Source organism: Psammomys obesus, unplaced genomic scaffold (genome assembly GCF_907164565.1).
Source record: "Psammomys obesus unplaced genomic scaffold, mPsaObe1.curated_primary_1811, whole genome shotgun sequence".
NCBI classification, from domain to species: Eukaryota; Metazoa; Chordata; class Mammalia; order Rodentia; family Muridae; genus Psammomys; species Psammomys obesus.
In genome coordinates, this window is record NW_026592510.1 from 23,463,065 (window position 1) to 23,483,944 (window position 20,880).

Below are 20,880 nucleotides of genomic sequence, written 5' to 3' on the forward strand. Positions count from 1 at the left end.
ACACACACACACACACACACACACACACACACACACACACACACACAGTGTTCTCTAAACTGTGCTTTCCCTAACATCTCAAGGATGAACTACGATAATAATCACCATCCATTTGATTGTGCACTTGCTGGGTGACAGGTCCCTATTTGTAGCTTTATACTTGTTTCTTCATTTAATTTTCGAATCCACCTGTTGAAGTAGCTACATAGAAACCTAAGAGACAGGGAAAGGAGACTTCCTCCCACAGCAGGAAGCTATGGGACCTCCTCTTTGGACCCATGGACCCTGTGCTTTGTTCCCCAGAAAGCTGACCTGCTACTGAGGAAGGAAATGGAGGCTAACCCAGGAACAGAGCGCCCCCCCCCATCCTGATACCCCAGGGCCCCCAGCAGAGGTCTTGGCACTGAATAGAGGATTGTTCTCCTTCTCTGAATGTTGATGTTTTGGGTCATTAAGGGGCTTGGAGATGGGGTGGGGAGTGGGTTATGACCCTGGCAAAGGCCTGAATAACCATTGTTCCTTTCTTTCCCCCTTGAATGGGATTCTGTCCCAGTCATGGTGTCTCCCTCTGGGTTGGAGGAGGGGGTAGGTCGGAGGCCAGGAAAAGGGAGTCTTTTCCCACCCCTTCCTCAGATAGACCTTAGGTTGGCAGATGCAGGAACCTGCAGCATCCCAGAGCCCTCTTTAGCCTTGAGCCTTGATGTTGATGCCATGAAATGGGTCATGGTTGAAGACAGAATTTGGGATTAGGGTAGGGAGAGGAAAAAGGCAGCAACTCTGTAGATTAATTCTCTTGTGGTCCTGCTGGGTCATCTGTGCTCTCCCATTATCTTGTAACCACCCTGGCTTTTCCAAACCCTCAGGGAGACCATCAAATGAAGAGGATGCTATCTTTAGAAGGGTTGAGTTTCTTGGAAGAAAATCTTAGATAATTATTAAATGATTCTTTTGACCATTGAGAATGTTATTTTTACTGATAAAAGACTCAATTTTCTGAAATGGATGAAAGTTCTCTCAAGATGATGCCCCATCTCCCAATAACACATTTTTGTCTTAAATTTTTTTAAACATTTATTTATTTTGGCAGGACAGGAGGAAGGTTGAGCCATGACATGCGGAGGTCAGAGGACAACTTATGGGAGTCAGTTTTCTCCTTCTACCATGTGGGACTTGGGGATCAAAGTCAGGTCATCAGGTTTAGAATCCAAATCCAGCAAGCCATCTCACCAACCCAATTCTCCCTTCTCTTTAATGTGTTCTGAAATAGCCATGGTGAGCTTTATTGCTGCAGCCTCTGGCTTTCTGGATGGAAGCAAAGTCCTTCTTTCTTCTGGACTTCCATGGCTCTGTGTCCTTTCCTCCATAGCCCTGGGTGTGGGGATATTCAGGGATGGCCTGTTACCATTTTTCTGCACATAAGGACATTTCTTTCCTATGTGAAAGTTATCAGACATTTATGAGAAATCTTGGCATGTGTGAGTTCATAATCATTGACTGTGTAAACCTTCAGTGTTTGTTTGTTTGTTTGTTTGTTTTACAAAAACTTCCGGGGAGGAATTGTCCTTTTTCTCTGAACAAGACTTGGCTGAGGTGTTCTGTATTAGCTGGAAAGCAAACTGATTTGTCTGAAAACCAATATACCTAAACCCCAAGCTTGGAGGTGCATCCTGCTGCTTGGCAGTGCTTCCCCCGGCCCCCATGTGGTTTCATCTACTTCTACCCTGGATTATTCCTAGGCTTCTGAATGAGTCTTATTCAAACTGACACCCAATTAGGCAGCACCGGGTCTGCCACACAGTGGGACTCCTTTTGTGTTTACCTGTCAATCTAATAGAAATCATCGGGATTCTATAACTCTGACTCCTCCTCTCTCCTACTTTGACAGGGACTCTCCGTCCAGTTCGCCGCAACTACTACGACCCATCCTCAGCACCTGGGAAGGGCGTGGTGTGGGAGTGGGAGAATGACAATGGTTCTTGGACGCCCTATGACATGGACGTCGGCATCACCATTCAGCATGCCTATGAGAAGCAGCACCCGTGGATCGACCTCACTTCCATTGGCTTCAGCTACATTATAGACTTTAGCACCATGGGCCAGATCAATAGGCAGACCCAGCGCCAGCGCCGCGTCCGCCGCCGGCTAGACCTCATCTACCCCATGGTCACCGGCACTATGCCAAAGGCTCAGTCCTGGCCGGTCAGTCCTGGAACAGCCACCTCCCCGCCTGCACCACCCTGCTCCTGTCCACAGTGCGTTTTGGTGATGAGCGTCAAGGCTGCTGTGGTCCATGGCGGCACCGGGCCCCTTCAACAGCCTTCAGCAACACGCAAGAACACACCCCCCTCTGGAGTGGGCAAGATGCCCCCGCCGCTTGGACCTGGGGCAAAGCCGCTAGACACTGCAGGCACCATCCGCGCCCCAGGGAAGACAGCCCCATCGCAGGTGATCCGGAGACAAGTCTCGAACACACCATCTGGGGCGACTGTAGGCTCCCCCACCAGCCCACAAGGAAGCAACAGGAAGACTGGAAGGGTTGCCCTGGCCACTTTGAATCGGTCCAACCTGCAGCGACTGGCCATTGCCCAGTCCCGGGTGCTGATTGCCTCGGGGTAGGTGTTTCCATGGCTGCCACAGAGAACTTACCCACCTCAGAGACAGTGTGTGACTCACCCCTGGGTCAGACAGCAAGAGGCACTGGCCAAAACAGGCACACCTCATCTTCTTAGGCTGAGGTGCCCTGGAAGGTGGACAGGAGGGCTTTTACAATAGGGCACCGTGAGGTCTGGATCTAACTGAGGTTTTGCCTCTTACTTGCCATGTGGTCTGAAGCAAGAGCCACGCATGCCACTCTGAATTCATCGTTAGTGAGCACCACAGGCATGCAGGCATGCCCATGTTACTATCTCCACGAGGGGCACAGGTGATAATGCCAGAGAGTCTTAGGGAGGCTTTGTTCAGCTCACTGTGTTCTTGTTTGATGGTTTTATAATCTCATCTCTAATCTTTATAATGACTCTGGAAACATTATCCCATTTCACAGATGAAGAAAATCCAGTATGTTGTAGGAGTCTAGCCTTGTAAGTCCCCCTTCCCTAGCAGGCATACAATAGGTGCTAAGCAAGGTTCCTTCTTCCGTGCCCCATCTTAGCATTCTCACAACATGCTGGTCTGTTGGAAGTGCTGTTAGTGTTTCTTTGTTCTGATCCCCCTCATCCATCAAATGGGAATGCCCAGGACACTGCAGTGCCCATAGCAGCCTTTGCCTAACATGCTGGCTGCTTGTCATCCCATCACACCGACACACACTGCCTTCCCTTTCTCTCCAGAAGCCTGGCCCTGCTGCTGCCCTGTGCCTCAGATGGTTGAGATGGCTGTAGAGCTGGAATGAGTCCCTAGACTGAAAATCCAGGCTTCCCTGAGGCAATTCCATAGACATTCAGCTGGAGCTCAACATAGAGTCTTAGCATAGGGAAGGGAGATGGAAGATGTGCAGCTGAACGGAAGAACGCTGGGCTGGGACAGCCTTTAGTTCTGCCTCTCACTTGTGCAAGGGTCAGTGTCTCTGTGTATCAAATGATGATCCCAAGTTTATAAAACCTGCTCAGGGAATCATTGTGGAGTCCTCTCACTGACAGGGTTGACCCCTTGACAAGTCCCAGATGTGCTTGCCCGTATTATCCCATTATTTTCACTGATGTATTTTACACGTGGGCACTTGCCTCAGACTTATTTTGTCCGCTGTTCCATCACTGTTTTGGCTAAAGCCTCAATGAAGGTGAAGGCAAATTCTAATGCTAGTCAGAGGCCTGGGGTGCTCATGGCTTCCTCCATGGTGAAGTGTGGGATGGAGGAGAAGAGGTACCTGGATCCTGCTGCTGCTCTTCTCCAACTCCGGTGCTCTTACCTACTGAGTGACATTGTAATAGTACTTCAGTTCTAGGGTTGCCACATGGGTTAAATGAGGCCTCCAGTCTAGAGACCGCACAGAGTCCAGGGGGGGTTAGCTGCCAACAGTGATGATGATGATGATGGTAACCGCTATACACTTGTGTTGTTACTGAACTGGAATCAAAGCTGAGCACATCCAACTCACACCTCATTTCGATCCCCCTTGACAAATGTCCCAGTGACCCCATGCCATCACGGAGACAGATACCCCGAGATCAACTTGAACGGCAATAAGTCTGAGGAATTCAACAGGCTTCATTTGCTTTCTTTGTCCCCTACCACGCAGGAAAAAAGGAGGGCAGTCCAGACAGTGCAGTTTCAAAAGGGCTATAGAAATGAGTCGCTTTGCTCTGTTTTTCTGAAAGGGAGCCCCCTCCCACCTCTCTCTGTCTTCCTGCCCTTTCTTCTCACCTTTTTATGTCCCCCACACCCCATTGCCATCTTCTCTTCCAGTGTTTCTTGGCCGCTAATGAGCGTGTGTTATCCTCTTTGTCTGGCATTGCCGTCAACCTTCTGTCATTACACAGGCCTGTCCCCATCCTCTCTGCCCATGACCTCTTTAAGCAACTTTCCCACAGGAAAGAAAAAGAAAAAAGAAAAGAAGAAGAGGAAGATCAGGGAGGGCAGGCAATGTGGGATGAAGAGAAAGTCTTGGCAGGGAACAAAAGATGCAGTGAATTATTCAGAGACACAAGCAGGAGGTTCTGAAAAGTCGGGGGAGGTCTATGCAGGGCAGCAGTCACCCCTCTCCCCCCAGAGTCCAGGCTTGTGTACCTCCAGCCAGGCATGGTTGCTGGTTGCCTTAGAGACAAGGGCCATTGTCCTTCATGAGGCTTCCTGGGTTGGTAAATAACTCAGAAAACACTAGCCTTCTCGACGACATGGGGTCTGCAGGGATATCCCCCACACGCACACACCTCATTCAGCCCCCTTCCCCTCCACTGGGTCAGCTCCTCTCTCGCCTCAGTTTTATCAATGGAACTAAAAACTTGAACACCCCCATAAGTGGCAACAGCCTGAGAGGATGGGGGAAGGGCTGTCTTCTGATTGGCCAGTACATGGCTAGGTGCAAGGGCTTTGACTGAGTTGCCTGGGAGAGGGAGTGGTGATGTGAGAAGCAGGCCTGTTATTGGGCTGCTACTTCCTAGAAGGAGGGGCTCAGATAGCTGAGGCCCCAAGGGCAGAGGACAGGTTTTCTAGAGCTTTCATTTTAACCAGGAACTGTGGGGGAAGGTAGGCAGGTGTTGCCTGCTCTCAGTCCGCAATACTGCTGGGCTTTCAACTCTGCCCTCAATACCTGATACCCTGTGCTCAAGAATGTGAGAAAACTGGATTGTTAAAGCAGGAAGTGGAAGAAATCTAGTCCTCCAACAATTGGAAAATACAAAGTGTAAACAGTTGCCCAAATTTGCACAAATGCTCAGCTGTTTACCAACTGCTTGACCTAGATCCTACAGCCTCACGGGGACCCCAAGGGAGCAGACGCTTATCGAGTCTTGTTTACAGCTGGGGTAAAGGCAGGCAGATGTGATCACAGAACCCAGAGGCACTGGCCAGCCCTGCCAAAGGCCAAGCAGGCTGAGTGCAGATGGGACAGCCATTTTCCATTTCTCCCTCCATGTCTGGTGTCAGTGTTGCATAAAACACACAGCCCTGCACTCTTACTGAGCTCTACTGCTGCCCACAGACTAGGGACCAGATTGTGCCCTTCCTGACACACAGAGGCAGGTAGGCTTCACAGGTCGATCCCAAGGTCTCCTTAAGTGTTCAGGGGTTCCACAAACAGGTTTCCTCTATATCTCTAGACCACACACCCCCCACTTCACATTCCACAATTCTTGGGCTGCTTCGAAGATTGGAGTACTTCCTGGTTGACCAGATAGAGTGTGGAAACCTGCCAGTCCAGTTTTTGGAAACAAAGGTGGCCTTTGTCACTCAGGAGAGCACCAAAAGAGGCAGGTGCAGGACCGGGCTGCACTGTCGTCCCCTGGTGGGCAGCCAGGGGACGTCCCACAGGAGGCAGGGTCTTCTAGCCTCTTCAGGTAGAGTAGGGAGGTAGAGCTGCCCCGGAAGCGCTTCCCAGTCACCTTCCTCTCAAATAGTGTAATGGGAAATAAACCCAGACCCCAGGCTCAAGCAGTTGGCTGACTTCGTGTTAGTTGTAGTGTTTGGTCATTTCCGGAACCCCACATCAAGTCTGTTCCTCTTTCCTTGGTCTGGTGACTCTTGTTTTAGAGACAGCTTTCCCCTCCCCATATCCGGTCTTGTTTTATTCAAGGGGGAGGTTCAGAAAGAAAAGTAGCTTTTGGGTTGGCCAGATACGTAAACACCAAATCCTTTTATGTGCTTCACTGTTTCACAGAGGAACCACACCTTAATGGACCCGTGTGGGACAGAGAGACCTGGCTATTAGGCCTTTCTTCTGTTCTAATGGTGACTTTGTTTGTTGCAGCATGGTGCGATGCAAAGCTTGGCATCATGGGAGGCACAGTGAAAGGACTCTGGAGCCATATATTGTGTGTTGGACTCTTAATTGCAATCTTGGTCGGGTTGGCCGAACCTCTGTGTGTCCCAACTTTGTTACTTATGCTGTGAGATTGACAGTAGTACCTCTTGCGCAGATTGTTGGAGGACTGAGTGGAGTTTTCTGTTGTGAGCAGTTAGGATTGCCCCTAGCCAGATAGGAGCTCTGTGAATCATAGCCTATAGAGGAAGAGCCTTTGGGTGTCATGCTCACAGCCGCATCTCCAGCATTAAGCATAATTGTCCCAAAGTATGGTTCAATGAGTTCTTTTCAAATAGAGAAATAAATAAATATTGCTTTCATCCTTCTGACTTCCCAGCACAGCCTGACCCCAGCTGGATTCTCAGGCTTCCTGGCTCCCAGGGGCATCTGTCAGCAGGCCCACTGGCTTCTCCAAGCCAGCTGTGGAAGCCTGGGTGGCAGAGGGGAATGCCACAAGACCCATCTCTACGTATCCTGTATTTTTTCTGTTGATGCTTTCTCCGTGGGCGGCCTGGCCTTTCCCAGGCAGCTGTGTGGGCTCCTCTCCAGAGCTAAGGAGGACAGGGAGGGGAGAAGACTTGCTTGTGTTTATAAGTTTCTGAGACAAGGAGAAGTGACAGCTGTTCAGGCAGTGGTTTCCAAATGCTGGACAAGAGATTGCAACATATTCACCCTCTGAGGAGCTGGGGGGGGGGGGAAGAATGCAGATTCCTGTGGTACATGGATTTGGGGGGAAGGATGGGACTCTGATCTCGGCTGAAGATCTGCTGTGTTGTAGCCAACACTAAGGAAGTATAGGTGGAAATGGGCAGTGACTTGGAAGAACACTTTAGGTAGAAGAAGCATTTATAAAGGCACTCAGGCAGAAACATGATGGGCAGGAAGGGGGACCAGCAAGAACAGAGAGTAAAGATGTGATGAGAAGAGACTGGCAATAGGTTAAGGTAATTGAGGTGGAGGTACTGGCAGATAACACAGAGCTGGGGATGCTCTGCTTTAACCCTGGGGATAATGGACCCATTCTGCATTCTCAGGTCCTGGGGGGTGGGAGGCAGGGCTCATGATCTGAGTTCAGTTTAAACCTCTCACCCACCTCCCACTGGTATGTTAAGAACCTAATGCATTTTGGTAGGTTTGAACACTGGCTCATTCTATTTGTCAACATCATAATCCATCTGCCCTTTCCTTCCACAGGGTCCCCACTGTGCCTGTGAAAAACTTGAATGGGTCCAGCCCTGTCAATCCTGCCTTAGCAGGTAAGAGCTAACTAACCTGGCCTGGGCTGGCTTAGGCAAAAATAAATAAATAAATAAAAATAAAAAATAAGATAAAATCAGAATCAAGGAATAGCTAGTGACCACTAATTTATAAAGAGGAGAGAATTTAGATGCTAACTGAAGAAAATGATGTCTTAGGAGTGGAACAGGAAAACTTGGGCATGGTGCCAAAAGCTGCGCATGCCAGGGGTCTTGGGGAATAGCTCATCTAACAAAGTGTTTGACTGGCAAGCATGAGGACATTCGTTCTATTCCAGAATCCCTGATTAATTAAAAAAAGAGAGGCAGGTTCTTGGAGTTCGCTGGCCACCAGTTTCCCAGGGAGGTACAGGCCCATGATACCTTGTCCCAAAAACAAGGTGACCATCCCCTCCAGGGTTGAAGGTAACAGCATGGAAGAGGGGGTGAGAAGCATGGAAGATGTGGAAGACAGGGAGAATGGTGTAAATTCTACCTTCTCAGTGTAACACAGTTCAGTCGTGATCTTACACTAGCTGTGGCTGCCTACATGGGGCCTCCATAAGCATGGATTGCGGAGGGCCTCAGAGGGCCCTGCACATCCCTATTGCATCCCTATTGAACTAGTAGCTGATCATAGGTTCTGAGAGAGGGGAGAGTCGTTAACCTTCAGTTATGCCCACCGTGCGCTAATGGTCACACAGAAGTCCCTGGCCAAAATCAGTGGGTCACAAAACAAACAAACAAAAGACGTGATTGTGGGACAGAGACTTGTTCCTGAAAGGAAAGGAGATGAGCGCGGGGGCTAGAACAAAAGCACAATTAATTAATTTTCTTTTTAAGTGAGGTGCTTGGCTTCTGAAGAACACCTTGCAAAGCTCTCTTCTGCCCTTCACACACCCACACGCCCAAGCATGCAACTGCGTATGTGTGCCTAGAGAATGCATGAATTATGAAAACTGTCCACTGGGGAGAAGGAGAGTGGGTGAATGGGAGGAAGGGTGTGGGGAATCTCGGGAGCACATTCCTTAGCCCTTCCTCACCCCTGCCCTGCCCCTTCCAGGAATCACCGGGATCCTCATGAGTGCGGCGGGATTGCCTGTGTGCCTCACTCGGCCGCCAAAGTTGGTCCTCCACCCACCCCCTGTCAGCAAGAGTGAAATAAAGTCCATCCCAGGGGTCTCTAACACAAGCCGCAAGACCACCAAAAAACAGGCCAAGAAAGGTACAACAGGCTGCTTCTTCTGATTAGACACCTAGAGCAGAAAACTCCGCTTCCAGCCCTGGCTCTGCCTGCACCAAGGTCAAAGCCATGGTTCAGCCCCTGTGCTGTCAGTTATGCATCTGCTGAGTGGGCCTCTCGCTAGTAGATTTTGATGACTTTTCCAAAGTGGGTTGGGTATAGGTCAGAAGGAACTGCCCAGAGGCATGCAGAGCAACAATAGCAGAGACATAAAAATACTGAATGTTGTACTAAGACAGAACGTTAGAAGAGAAACATAATTTTGGCGTCAGAACAGGAACACTGAGCCAAGTGTTTCTTGATTCAGTCAACCAGCTACCTTTGTCGCTAGCTGGTTGGGTGGAACTTCTGCCTTGTCTTCGTAAAGGCCGCAACGAGCAGGTGTATCCCAGAATGTACCCCATGGCAACTGGCAAGTAACTACTGTCTTTTGTACCTCAGAAGCTTCTGACCTTTGGTGCCATGAACCTTCCTTCACAAATCACTGTGTAACTATCCATCATCTAGCTAATAAGGGCAAGGGCGCCTTTTTTGACCCCAGAGTTTCTGGGTTGCTGCTGTTGGTTATGGAATACTCTGCTTCTCCTCCTAAGCCTTTGTCTTACAAGCCTCTTGTGAAGGTTGAGTCCGAATGGCAGTGAACGGCATTCAGCCCAGGGCCTGGCAATAGGTAATAGGCTGTCATTAATAGAAGCCTGATTCTTTCAAGAGAAGCAGGGCAGTGGGATGGAAGGGCCTGCATCTCAGCTCTTGACTGTTGTCTGCAAAACTTCCGCAAACCCCTGTCCTACTTTCCCAGTCTGTTTGAATGTCTCTGCTTCAGTGAACTCACGTGCCTTGTTCTTAGTCCAATAGGTCAGGACAGGGGTTTACACTTCTGCCCTCTTCCTGGTACTATTAATAGCACACACTGCCTCCTTATCTGGCAGAGTGCTATCGGGCTGTGCATCCATCAGCTCGTTGATCGTCAAAGCACCCACTGTGCAGGTACTGCCAACCTTCCCTATTTTATGGGTGAGAAAACAGATTGGAGAAGTTAGGGGTGTGGCCTGAGATCCCACGGATCTCTCCTCTATGGCTTCTTATAAACCCGTGTGATTCTCTCCTCTGCCTTCAGCTTAGCTTACTTCCCCCAAACCCAGCTCCTGAAGATACTTAATCCCCGTGACTCTTCCTCTGCTTCCCTGGGCCTTACCCTTTCCCCACTGCAGAGCTGTGCCTGCTGGCAGCAACAGCAGTGTCTGAAGCCAGAGAGGATTGTCCTGAAACTGGGGGTCACAACTTCCTGCTTTCCCATAAAAATAATTTGACTGTGACACCATGTTACAGAACTAAGACAGGGCTTTACGAGTTGTAAAAGGAATGCAGCCCAACTGACTAGTGGTTGTGGAGCCATGCAAAGCATTTTCATTTCTGTTTCCTCAAGGGATCACATGGGCAAGTCTAGGCTCTTTGATTGTCAGGAAGAGAAAATTCATCTCAGTCAAAATGCAGATTTGCTGAAATAGACAGACATGTCGGGGAGTGGGCAGGAAGAAGTCCAGGTAGACAGAACATTCCATCCTTCCTCAAGCCACTTTGACTGATCTGGGACAACCTCCAATCTCATTCTTGCTCCTTAAACCAATGCAAAAATAATTTGGCTTCCTTTTCTCGTGTGTGTGTGTTTGTGTGTGTGTGTGTGTGTGTGTGTGTGTGTGTGTTTGCATGCATGCATGTGGAGACCAAAGGCCAACCTTAATTATCATTTCTTAGGTGCCATCTCCCTTGATTTTTGAGACAGGGTCTCTTATTTGCTTGGGGCTTACCAGTTGGGCGAGACTGGCTGTCAGCAAACCTCGGAGATCTGCCTGTCTCCCCCTCCACATCTGGAGCTACAAGCATGGTCCACTACACCGGTTTCTGGGGATCAAACTTGGGCCCTTATTTTTACAAAGCAAGCACTTCATTGGCTTAGCTGTCTCCCACCCCTTTTTCTCTTTGAACTTGCCCCTCACTCTCCTCTCTGAAGCACCTAGAACAGCAAGGTCACTTGATCCCATCTCCTCTGCTTTGGTAACCTAGTGACCCTCCTGTTCCCATAGGTAAAACCCCAGAGGAAGTGCTGAAGAAGTACCTGCAGAAGGTCAGGCACCCCCCGGAAGAGGTGAGTTCAGGGGGGTTGGGGCAGGGTTCACTTCCTCCATCACCAAGCGCATGTCCTCTGTCCCCGTGTTCTGCAGGACGTGGCAGGCGCTGCTCTTTTAAGTCCTGGCTGGCACAGAGCAGGTTTAGTTGATGTTTGTGTCAAGGTTTAAGGTTCTGAGCCGCAGTCATGGTTTGACTTGCCCCATTTAGCAGGATTCTAAATGATTCTAAGCTACCTGCCATGCCAGTATGCCCAGCCATGCGAACTGCCTTTAGAATGGATTTGATATGGACCAGTGATTCTCAACTGAAATGATTTGCCCCTGAGGGAACATGTGACCTTGTGTGGGGACTCTCTGGGTTGTGGCAGCTGACTAAGGAGTGTGCCGCTAGCATACAGTGGGTAGAACCCAGAGAAATTCCTGAGCATCCTATGAAGTCTGGAACAATACCCACAGCAGAGAATTATCCCACCCCAGTGCTAACAGTGCCCATGGTGGGAAATAGGCCATAGAGTAATGCATTTGAAATACAATACCTCTACAGAAGCACAGCATAAGCAAAGCTTGTCATGGTATCTGTTGACAAGCCTCGGAAGACACTAAGCCAGGACAGTATCGCGTCAAGAGTATAATGTCGTCAGTAAGTCCAAGTTAGCATGTATGGGGATCATTTAAGGAATTTCTCTGCTGTGCAAAACAAGACAACACTATATTTAGAATCCTCCCCCCCCCAAACACAGCACCCCTGATTTGTGGGCTTTCTAGAAGAGGGATGAACCACTGTCTGATGCCTGCCTGGGCTGGGAGAGAGCTGATGCCACTCTGTTCTTCATCTGACAGGACTGTACCATCTGTATGGAGCGTCTCACGGCCCCCTCTGGCTACAAGGGCCCACAGCCTACAGTCAAGCCTGACCTGGTAGGAAAGCTGTCGAGGTGTGGCCACATCTACCACATCTACTGCTTGGTGGCCATGTACAACAATGGGAACAAGGTTAGTGTTAGCGGCGGGATTGAGGGGGTTCAGTCATGGTTTGTTCCTGAGTGTCCCTGTTCTCCCACAGATGGCTTGGGACACATGGCAGGCTCTCCAGGTGTGCTAGCTACTTTATTTACTGCTATGACAAAATACTGGCAAAGGCTTCACAGTTTAAGACAGTTTGTCGTGGCGAGGAAGGCGTGGTGGTGGGAGGAGTTTGAAGTGACTGGCTATGTTTATACACAGTTAGGAAGCAGAGAGTCATGAACGCTGGTGCTCATGTTTGCCGTTGTAATTTAGTTAGGATGTCAGCCCATAGAATGGAGCTGCTCACATATGGACTGCCACAGCCCAGTCTAGAAAGTCTCTCACAGGCATGCCCAGAAGTGTGTTTCCATGGAAAATCTAAATCCCACCGGGCTGACAATCAGGATGAATCCTCACACCAGGGCAGCAGGGATGAGCTTCTGTACTGTTTATATCTTTGCTGTTTTTGGATTAATTAGCGCCCACATTACAAAAATCTGTCTTCATTTTCTTTTGGGGCCAAGCTTCCCTTCATCTCTACCTTGGGTCTGTATGGGGGTATAGCAGAGATGAGCTTTGCCCATGAAGGTTCTGGGGGAAATGACCCAGCACTGAGTGAAGTGGGTTCCCAGCAGTGAAGGAGGCCTTCATCACAACGATGAGCATTTGTTTATTCACGACACAGTAAATGGGCACCCAGTAGCTTTTGTTCTTCATGTCAGCAGTTTAAGTTGAAATAAATCTTCTCTGGACAATGTCAAAACACGTTTCTTTTGGTTTTGTTTTCTTGTTTGTTTTGTTTTTTGAGACAGGATTTCTCTGTGTAGCCTTGGCTCTCCTGATCTTGCTTTGTAGACCAGGCTGTCCTTGAACTCATAGAGGCCCTCCTGCCTCTGCCTTTCAGAGTGCTAGGATTATAGGCGTGTATCACTGCCTCCGCATCTGGCTTGTCAAAACACCTTTGATTGTCCCTGCAAAGGCGTTGCCAAATATACCTGATAATTCCTGCCATAGCATCTACTTTTGGAGGATGAGAAAATGTCTCTATTGACATAGGGTGATGGCCACAATTACAGTTGGTTTCAGAAATCTGGGAGTCTTCCTAAGCAAGCTGCTTCCCGTCTGCACCATCCTTCCAGACCAATGGCTACTTCACAGAGTATTATGACTGTTACTATTCAAAAGGCTAGCTCCTTTTTAACTGCGGCTCTGAGTTCTCCCTTTCATTTTCACATAGCCAGTAGGGTGGAAGTGCTAACCTCGGCATCTTCCACATGCCTTTCATCACTGGTGAAAGACTGTGTTCTTTCATAGCCCAGGTCTGGACCTTACCTTTTTCAGAGGTTATTTGGAGTTTTTGAAGTGTCTTAGCACATTTGTTCCCCTTCAGATGACTCTTTTCAAGACTGCCCAGTAACTCCGTGTGTATGTCTGCAGGGCTCCAGACATGTTTCCCAAGCCACTCTCCGCTGTTCTCCTTTTCAGCAGTCCTTTGAGTAGCATCTCTATTCTCTTGAGCACATTGAAGAAACACTTGGGAGAGAATGGACTCACTCGCCCTAGGTCTTGAAGCAAATTAACGCTAGTTGCAGAAAGCAGGACCCTGGTTTCAGAAAGCAGTGACCATGAACGCAAGCTGTTATTTAAAGTGAACGAAGCGTGGATGGAATCATGCCTGAATAGCTCTGAGAGGATCTCATCTCCGTCCCAAAGACTCCCGCCGCTGTATGCCGGGCCATTGGTCCTAACAGAGCAGCATCACAGTTTACGAACATACTTGCTGCCCGTGCATGCTCCCCTTTCCTTTTCTGTGAACCTGAGCATTACCTTTGCTGTCTGGTGACCTCCTGCAGGTTCTTGTCACCAGCTGACACTTCACCAGGTCCTGCTGCAAAACTACAAGCTTTTACGTTACTGTCTCTGCAACCCACCTTCATGTCGGTTTTCATGGCTGTGGCAAAAGGCATGAGAAAACAGAAAGGAAAAAGGAGTGTTTTTTTGTTTGTTTGTTTGTTTGTTTGTTTTTCTTCTTGACTCATCCTTTCAGGGGTTTAGTCTGTGGTTCGCAGACTCCTTTGCTGTGGGTTTACGATGAGGTAAATCATGGCAAGAAGCACACGGGATGTGAACGGAGGAGGCACACCACCGATCGTGTCTCACGTGGCCTCTGCCTGCGTCCTCCTTTCCCACTCCCTCCCTCTGTCTTCTTCTCCTTCCCTTCCTGGCTTCCCTTCACACCTCCTGGCTGCCTTCAGATCACTACACCAGTAGCTCAATCTACCAAGGAGGTTCGAGTCCTCATTAGCCACAAAAGCTCATCCGCGGGCAGCAGAGCCTTGAATCCACGAGCCTTGGGGGACAGCTCCAATTCAAACCTGTAATGGCCTGCTATGGGGTGCAGGGCAGACTGGGGAGATCTGGGACTTTGCTGGAATTCCAGCCCTCCATGATGGCAAGTCCTTCAGTCTTTAGCTCCCTCAGCTCCCTTTCCCTGAAAAGGGGCCTCTCCGTTCCTTCCCAACTAAAGCCAATTTATAGCTTTATAATTTATGAAGCATCTTCTTAAAGTCGCTTTTGTTCTTTTCCAACACCTTCGCCTCTCCACAGATATCATAAGCACGCTAATATCATTTAGATATGACCTGTGCTAAACACATCCTCTATGTCTCTCATGTAACTTTCATTAGCCCAATAAAAGAGGAGGATTATATTTCTTGTTCAACAAGGAAACAAAGATGGGTTAACTGGTTCACGGCTATGAGGCAGGGCTGAGACTCAAATCTAGACAGCTTTCCTTAGAGTTCACACTCAGAACCTCTTAGTTCTTAGGCTCCCAGTTCTCACTCAGCAGGCCTGATGTGGGGTCCAGACGTCTTTAATTTTAGAAAATGCCCTGGGTGAGTCTTGGGCTTAGCTGTTGCTCTTGAGCAGTGACTGGGCACACCATCATGTGGGTATTGGGTAAGTCACAATTTCCTCTGTAGATTTCCTGCCTTAGATTATTCTTCCCATCAAGGACAGAGGTGTCTCATCTTTGTGCCTCAGCACGGAACATGGGCTACTCCTGTCATTTTTTTTCTTCCTATTATTTTAGAGAAAGATGAAATGGCTTACATAGCTAGAGAGTGTTTGGGGGTCTGTTGTCCCTTTGGGTGAGTTTTGTCTCTCGAGACCTTTGTCTCTGGAACTTCAGTGGTATGAGGGGAAGCTCATGACCAAAACAGTTTCTTAATCTGTCTGTACCGCCCTTGTCTCCTCAGGATGGGAGTTTACAGTGTCCAACATGTAAGACCATTTATGGTGTCAAGACAGGTACCCAGCCTCCAGGGAAGATGGAGTACCATCTCATCCCCCACTCCTTGCCTGGCCATCCAGACTGCAAGACCATCCGGATCATCTACAGTATCCCCCCTGGCATTCAGGTGAGCCCGCCCCCCCACCCCCGATGATTCCCCTCAGGATTTCAACTTTGAGTGTGGGTAAAATGTTGCACTAGGAAAAGCCTCCTTCCCATCCTTATCCCCATCCTGTGTCTCACTCCCCCCGTGCCCCCCACTACCATTGTTCTTTTTTCTCTGTGTCTGTCCCGCATTCTTTGTACATACTCAGTGGAGGCTGCATCCTCCCCTCCCGTTTTTACACAAAGAGCCACATTTAGGCACATTGTTTCCACGCTCTGCATTTTTCAGCTAACAATCTGGAGCTTAGATATTTTTTTCTCTGTTAATAGAGAATGTCCCGGTTCTTTCTTACGTCTGCATGCATAGTTTGATTCAGCTGTCTGTTCAGATCACTTGTAATCCTTTGCTACAGCAGATAATGTTAGCACTCGGAACCTGGCACACCCGTGACCATGTCTGTAGCATAATTTCCTGGAAGTAGAATTTCTTGGCCAAACAGTTGTTTGTGTTTTAAAAAAAAAATTTGATGGTTACACTTGGCTTTGTCTTTGGTGGAATTTCTTTCCCCTCTGGGTTTTGGAAGACAGTCAGCCGAATGTGAATAATAATTCCATGAGTAAAGGCAATGTAGCCTTTCCCTCATACAGTAGAGCCTTTTCTAGGTGTTCTAGGGTGCACACCAGATTCATCCCTTGGCAAACATTGGTTAGTTCACTCTCTTTCACTCCTGCCTACGTCTTCCTGCTTGTCTTTTGTCTGACAAATGTTTGCATGTGGGTTATGCCCGGGTATGTGTTAGGCACTAGTGAAGTAGTGTTTAAATTGCTTCAGTCTTTGATCCCAGAAGTCCCCATTGTTGTGTGGCCAGGAATATGATAAAATGAACAAGTAAATAGACAAAGTACTTGCATATAATGGCAAGTTATGAGGCAATAAAGCAGAAAAGTGTGATAGTTCATAAAACGTAAGTCTCCTTCCCTGGGATGCTTGGTAAGCAGGCAGAGCCAGACAGATAGCTCTCATGACTTAACCTGGAGACAGAGACGGGCATGCCCCACTGATGAAAGTTACACAAAGGGACTCACAGGGCTTCACAGTCTTATGACCCTGGGTTCCCCGTCCTGGCTGTCTTCAAGGTGCCTGCTTCCTCCTAGCTTTATTATTTTTCCCCCTTCATCCGTACTGCTGGGATTTTGCTAGGCAGAGGGCCAATGGGTAGGACGGAGAATCCATCTGTGCACATCTCAGGGCCCACTACCTAGGTGCTCAGGACCTTGCTTCCTGCGATCTGATTGGCTGAGCTGTTGAGGTGAGGAGGAGGTGCTATGTGCGGGCTGTCTGGAAGGTGGGAGGAGACTTTCTGGTGCAGGACACTCCGGTGAAGCCCTGAGAGAAATGCAGAGTACATAGTTAGCTGGAGGAGGCAACAGCTGCGGAGAAAAATTGCAGTTTAAGGACAGTAGGATGTATTCAGGGAGCTTGGGGGCTGAGACTTGCAAAAGGCATGGAGGAAGGGAACATGGTGAGGATACAGGGGACAGGTACCAGAAGGCCTTGAGGGCCAGGGCCAGGGATGGGGACTTTGCTTAGGCTATGGAGATTAGGCCATGAAGATTGCTTGTCTGACTAAGACTATAAAACATCGTGTAACTGCCAATATGCGTTAGGAGGCCAATGTGACTTAAGAACGGGAAATGAGTGGGAATAAGACCCCTGTAGCATTTCAGGCTCCTGAATGAGGGGAGGGCCAGCGCAAGAAATAAGATGTGGTTGGCTGTTGCTCAGGAGAGACTTATGGAATGATTCTGGGGCAATTGGCTGGGGCGATAGGGAAGAGTGAAAATGTGGGAGTAGGCTGGCAAGAGGGCTCGCTGCCAGTCCTGGCAACTGAGAAATAATCCTGATAAACCGAGTTCAATCCCTGATACCCACATAATGGAGGAAACAACTGAGCCCTGCAAGTTGTCCTCTGATCTCCAGATATCATGTACCATGATTCTCTCTCTCTCTCTCTCTCTCTCTCTCTCTTTCTCTTTCTCTCCACATTTTTTTAAAATAAAAAGTCTAGCATGTGTCACAGTAGAACCAGACATCCAGGTGGGGGCATCCATTGAGAGGAAGGCCACATTTTTAAGCCTCCAGAGTTAAGGAACAGAGAGAGCCCTTGTCAGTGTGTGCTGAGGAGGTCAATGCTGCCTGTGCAGCGCCCCAGCATCTCCAGTAACACCCTGGCTTGTGAAGAGGAAATACATCTGTAAATAGTCAGGTGCTTTGCAGACTCACTACTGTGAGTCAGTAGCAAGCTGTTCAGTGTTGTGTCCCCTGAAGCTCCAGGGACCACGTGGGCCTGGGCTTCGGTGAGGAGCTGAGACCTTCAAGCTCCACTTTCACTGCAGAGAGTGAGTCCCCGAGGGAGAAGCTCTGGGCCAGACTGAGGCAGAGTCGTGACTGCTCTACCTGGCAACAGGCCCAGAACGCACAGCCTTGCTGGGCTAGTGCCAGACGGGCTGAGCTGGACACACAGCCAGCAGCCCAGGGCATCAGAGAAGCATTTGATGGACCCTCAGTGGGGAGGCCTGGCTTAGGGAAGTGCAGCCATGGGAATGGTGTGCATTTGTAGAATCTGAATGTGAAGTTATAACTGTCAGATTCTTTTCCTCCCAGAGAACATCACTGCTAAAGCACACAGTGACATTTGCATGTCTTTTAACATTTTTTCTATGGTCAAAATATACCATATATATGTATAGAATTCTCAAAGAATAAATATAAAATATACTTGAAAAAATTTTAATATTTTTACTTTTTGACAATTTTATACATGTGTACACTGAGTTGGAACCTTTCAACTGTTTTTGTCCTCACTCCCCTCCCTCTCTCCTTCCAAAACACTTTCTCCCAACAATCCCTCTTTCTTTTTTTCTTTTGAGCCTATGAGTTTAATTTCATTAATTCACTTATTTGCTCAGTCGATACACAGCCTAGATGCATTTATTGATCGGTGGGAGAGCTTGTACCAACAGCTGCATAGACTTGTCAATATTATATGGCTTGCAGTGACAAAAGGCTTTAAACAAGGTTCAACTCCCAAGGGGTCAGGAATGTCCAGAAATTATAAACAAGCATTTATATGGATAGAAAGTTCTTATGTAAAACTTCATAAACTGCTCAAAGGAACCAAGGGACATGCTGGGGCCTGGGATAGCTCTGTCAACATGACACAATTTGGAATCACCCAAGAAGATAATCCCGGTGAGGGACTGTCTAGGTTAGGTGGTTTCATGGATGTGGTGGAGGAATTTTCTTGATTCCATTCATTGAGGTGGGAAGACCTGCCCACTGCGAGCATCATCATTCCCTAGGAACAGGTCTGTAGTGTGTAAGAGTGGAGAGAGGGAGTCTGTTGGACATAAATCACTGTTCTCTTGACTGTGGATGTAATGTTACTGTCTGCTTCAAGATCCTGCTGTTTCGACTTTCCCACGAGGATGGACTGCAACCTGGAATCATGATCCAAATAAACCCCTTCTCCCTCAAGTTCTTTTGTTGGGGTATTTTGCCATAATAACAAGAAACGAGACTAAGACAGACACCAACGGGGAGGCCCGTATCTTGGGTTTTGTTTTTGTTGTTTCTTTGTTTGTTTGTTTGTTTGTTTCTATAACAGAACCTCTGAGATGCGTGATTTACAAAGAAAGGAGGTTAGCATGGTTCATGGTTCTAGAGGTCGGGATGCCCAGCAGTTCTGTCAGGTTGCACTGGGCAAGGATCTCCTGGTACATTGGCTCATGACAGCAAGCAGCCATGCAGTTGTGTTCAGAAGAGGGAGAAAACAGAGCCGCCAGGCTTTGTAAGCAACATGCTTCCAGAACAACGAATCCAGCCCCTTGAGAGCAAGACGAGAACTCTCAGAAAGCACTCATTCCTTCCGAGAGCCATGTCGCCTCTTACGTGCTCCAGCTGCCCATAAGGCTGCCATGGATGCCAGATTCCAGCAAGAGTTTCGGAGGAAACAAACAATACCCAGTTCCCCAGCATCTGGGCTCTGACTCAGCTCTGCTCTGATGTCTTTCCCACTCAGTGTCCTGAGGCCGCTTGTGTAATAGCGCATGCTGCGATGATAGCTCCAGTGTCACCAGATTTCCTGTCCCGAACATTGTGGTCTATGCTGTTGGATAAGGAAGCAAAGCCCACAAAGGCAAAGGAGAAAATCCACAAGGACCACGCGGAGAACTTCATTATTCCGAGCAGCTGGTTTAAAAGCCCAGCACACGTGCCTCAGGAAACCTGAGCTTAAGTTAGTTTTGGCAAAGCCAGTCACATTTTGCAGCCAGTTAGCTTCTGTGAGCTGTACTTTTCATCATTCATAAAACATTAGAATGTTGGTACTGTGATAATAAAGTTTACTGAGCTCTTCCTGAATACGGGCGCTAAGCTCATCCCATAAAGTAAGTATTTCAAATCACTCTTACCAAAGAGGGGAATTCCATACAGTCCAGCAGGGAGCTAGCAGCTGTGGTCCAAACTCAGGTCCAAACATAGACTAAATTTTTCTTTTTCTTTCTTTTTTTTTTTTATTTTTCTTTTTTTGATTTGTCCTCTGTCTGAACTCTGTGGCTCTTGTTATTGTCCCACTGAGCCTGTACGAACTTCTCATCAGAAATGTTTTGCGAGATGCCTTTGTTTTCTTTCTGCTTTCAGGGACCAGAACACCCGAATCCCGGGAAGAGCTTCAGTGCCCGTGGCTTCCCACGCCATTGCTACCTTCCAGACAGCGAGAAAGGGAGAAAAGTAAGAGCAGATGTTCTGTAGTAGGGATAGGGCACTTCATTTTTGTTTCTGCAACTCACAGACCAGAGAGAACTGGTTTCTTTTGACTTTGTGTATATGCAATAACAGGTCATATTTGAGTCAACCATGGGTAAGAATGGATATCATTACCATGTTGTTTTGTTCGATATTTTTTTTTCAGCGAAGCGTGCATGTGTGCATGTGAGTGTTCCTGTTTGTGTGTGTACAGTGTGTGCCTGTGTGTGTGTGTGTGTGTGTGTGTGTGTGTGTGAATGCACATTACATGTGTATGATACCTGTGGGATTACAAGCATTTGTGTGCCTCAGTATGTGTATGGAAGCCCCAAGGACAGCCTCCAAGGGTCAGCTCTCACTTTCTGTTTTGAGGCAAGGCCCCTTGTTTCTTGCTGCTGCCTTGCCTACCCCAGGATAGCTTGCCTGAGGGCCTCCACTTCCCACCTCCCCACAGGAGTGCTGGGATTACAGCTGTGCCCCCGCTGCATGGAATTTTTAACATGGGGATCTGAATTCAGGTTATCAGGCTGGCAGAGCTGGTTCTTTCACCAACTGAGCCATCTCACCAGCCTGATTAGAATGTTTTTGCAGGTGGTTGGGAGTG

The 20,880-nt window shown here is 48.3% G+C and overlaps 1 protein-coding gene across 1 annotated transcript in view; it reads left to right on the forward strand.

Annotated features, from left to right (window-relative positions):
* The window catches only part of Dtx4 (deltex E3 ubiquitin ligase 4), a 33,038-nt gene that overhangs the window by 6,639 nt on the left and 5,519 nt on the right, over positions 1–20,880 (forward strand). The window contains exons 2-8 of the mRNA XM_055613907.1: positions 1,886–2,612; positions 7,652–7,713; positions 8,756–8,917; positions 11,020–11,081; positions 11,905–12,057; positions 15,330–15,491; positions 20,172–20,261. Coding sequence (XP_055469882.1) covers positions 1,886–2,612; positions 7,652–7,713; positions 8,756–8,917; positions 11,020–11,081; positions 11,905–12,057; positions 15,330–15,491; positions 20,172–20,261 — 1,418 coding nt within the window. The remainder of the gene's footprint in view (positions 1–1,885; positions 2,613–7,651; positions 7,714–8,755; positions 8,918–11,019; positions 11,082–11,904; positions 12,058–15,329; positions 15,492–20,171; positions 20,262–20,880) is intronic.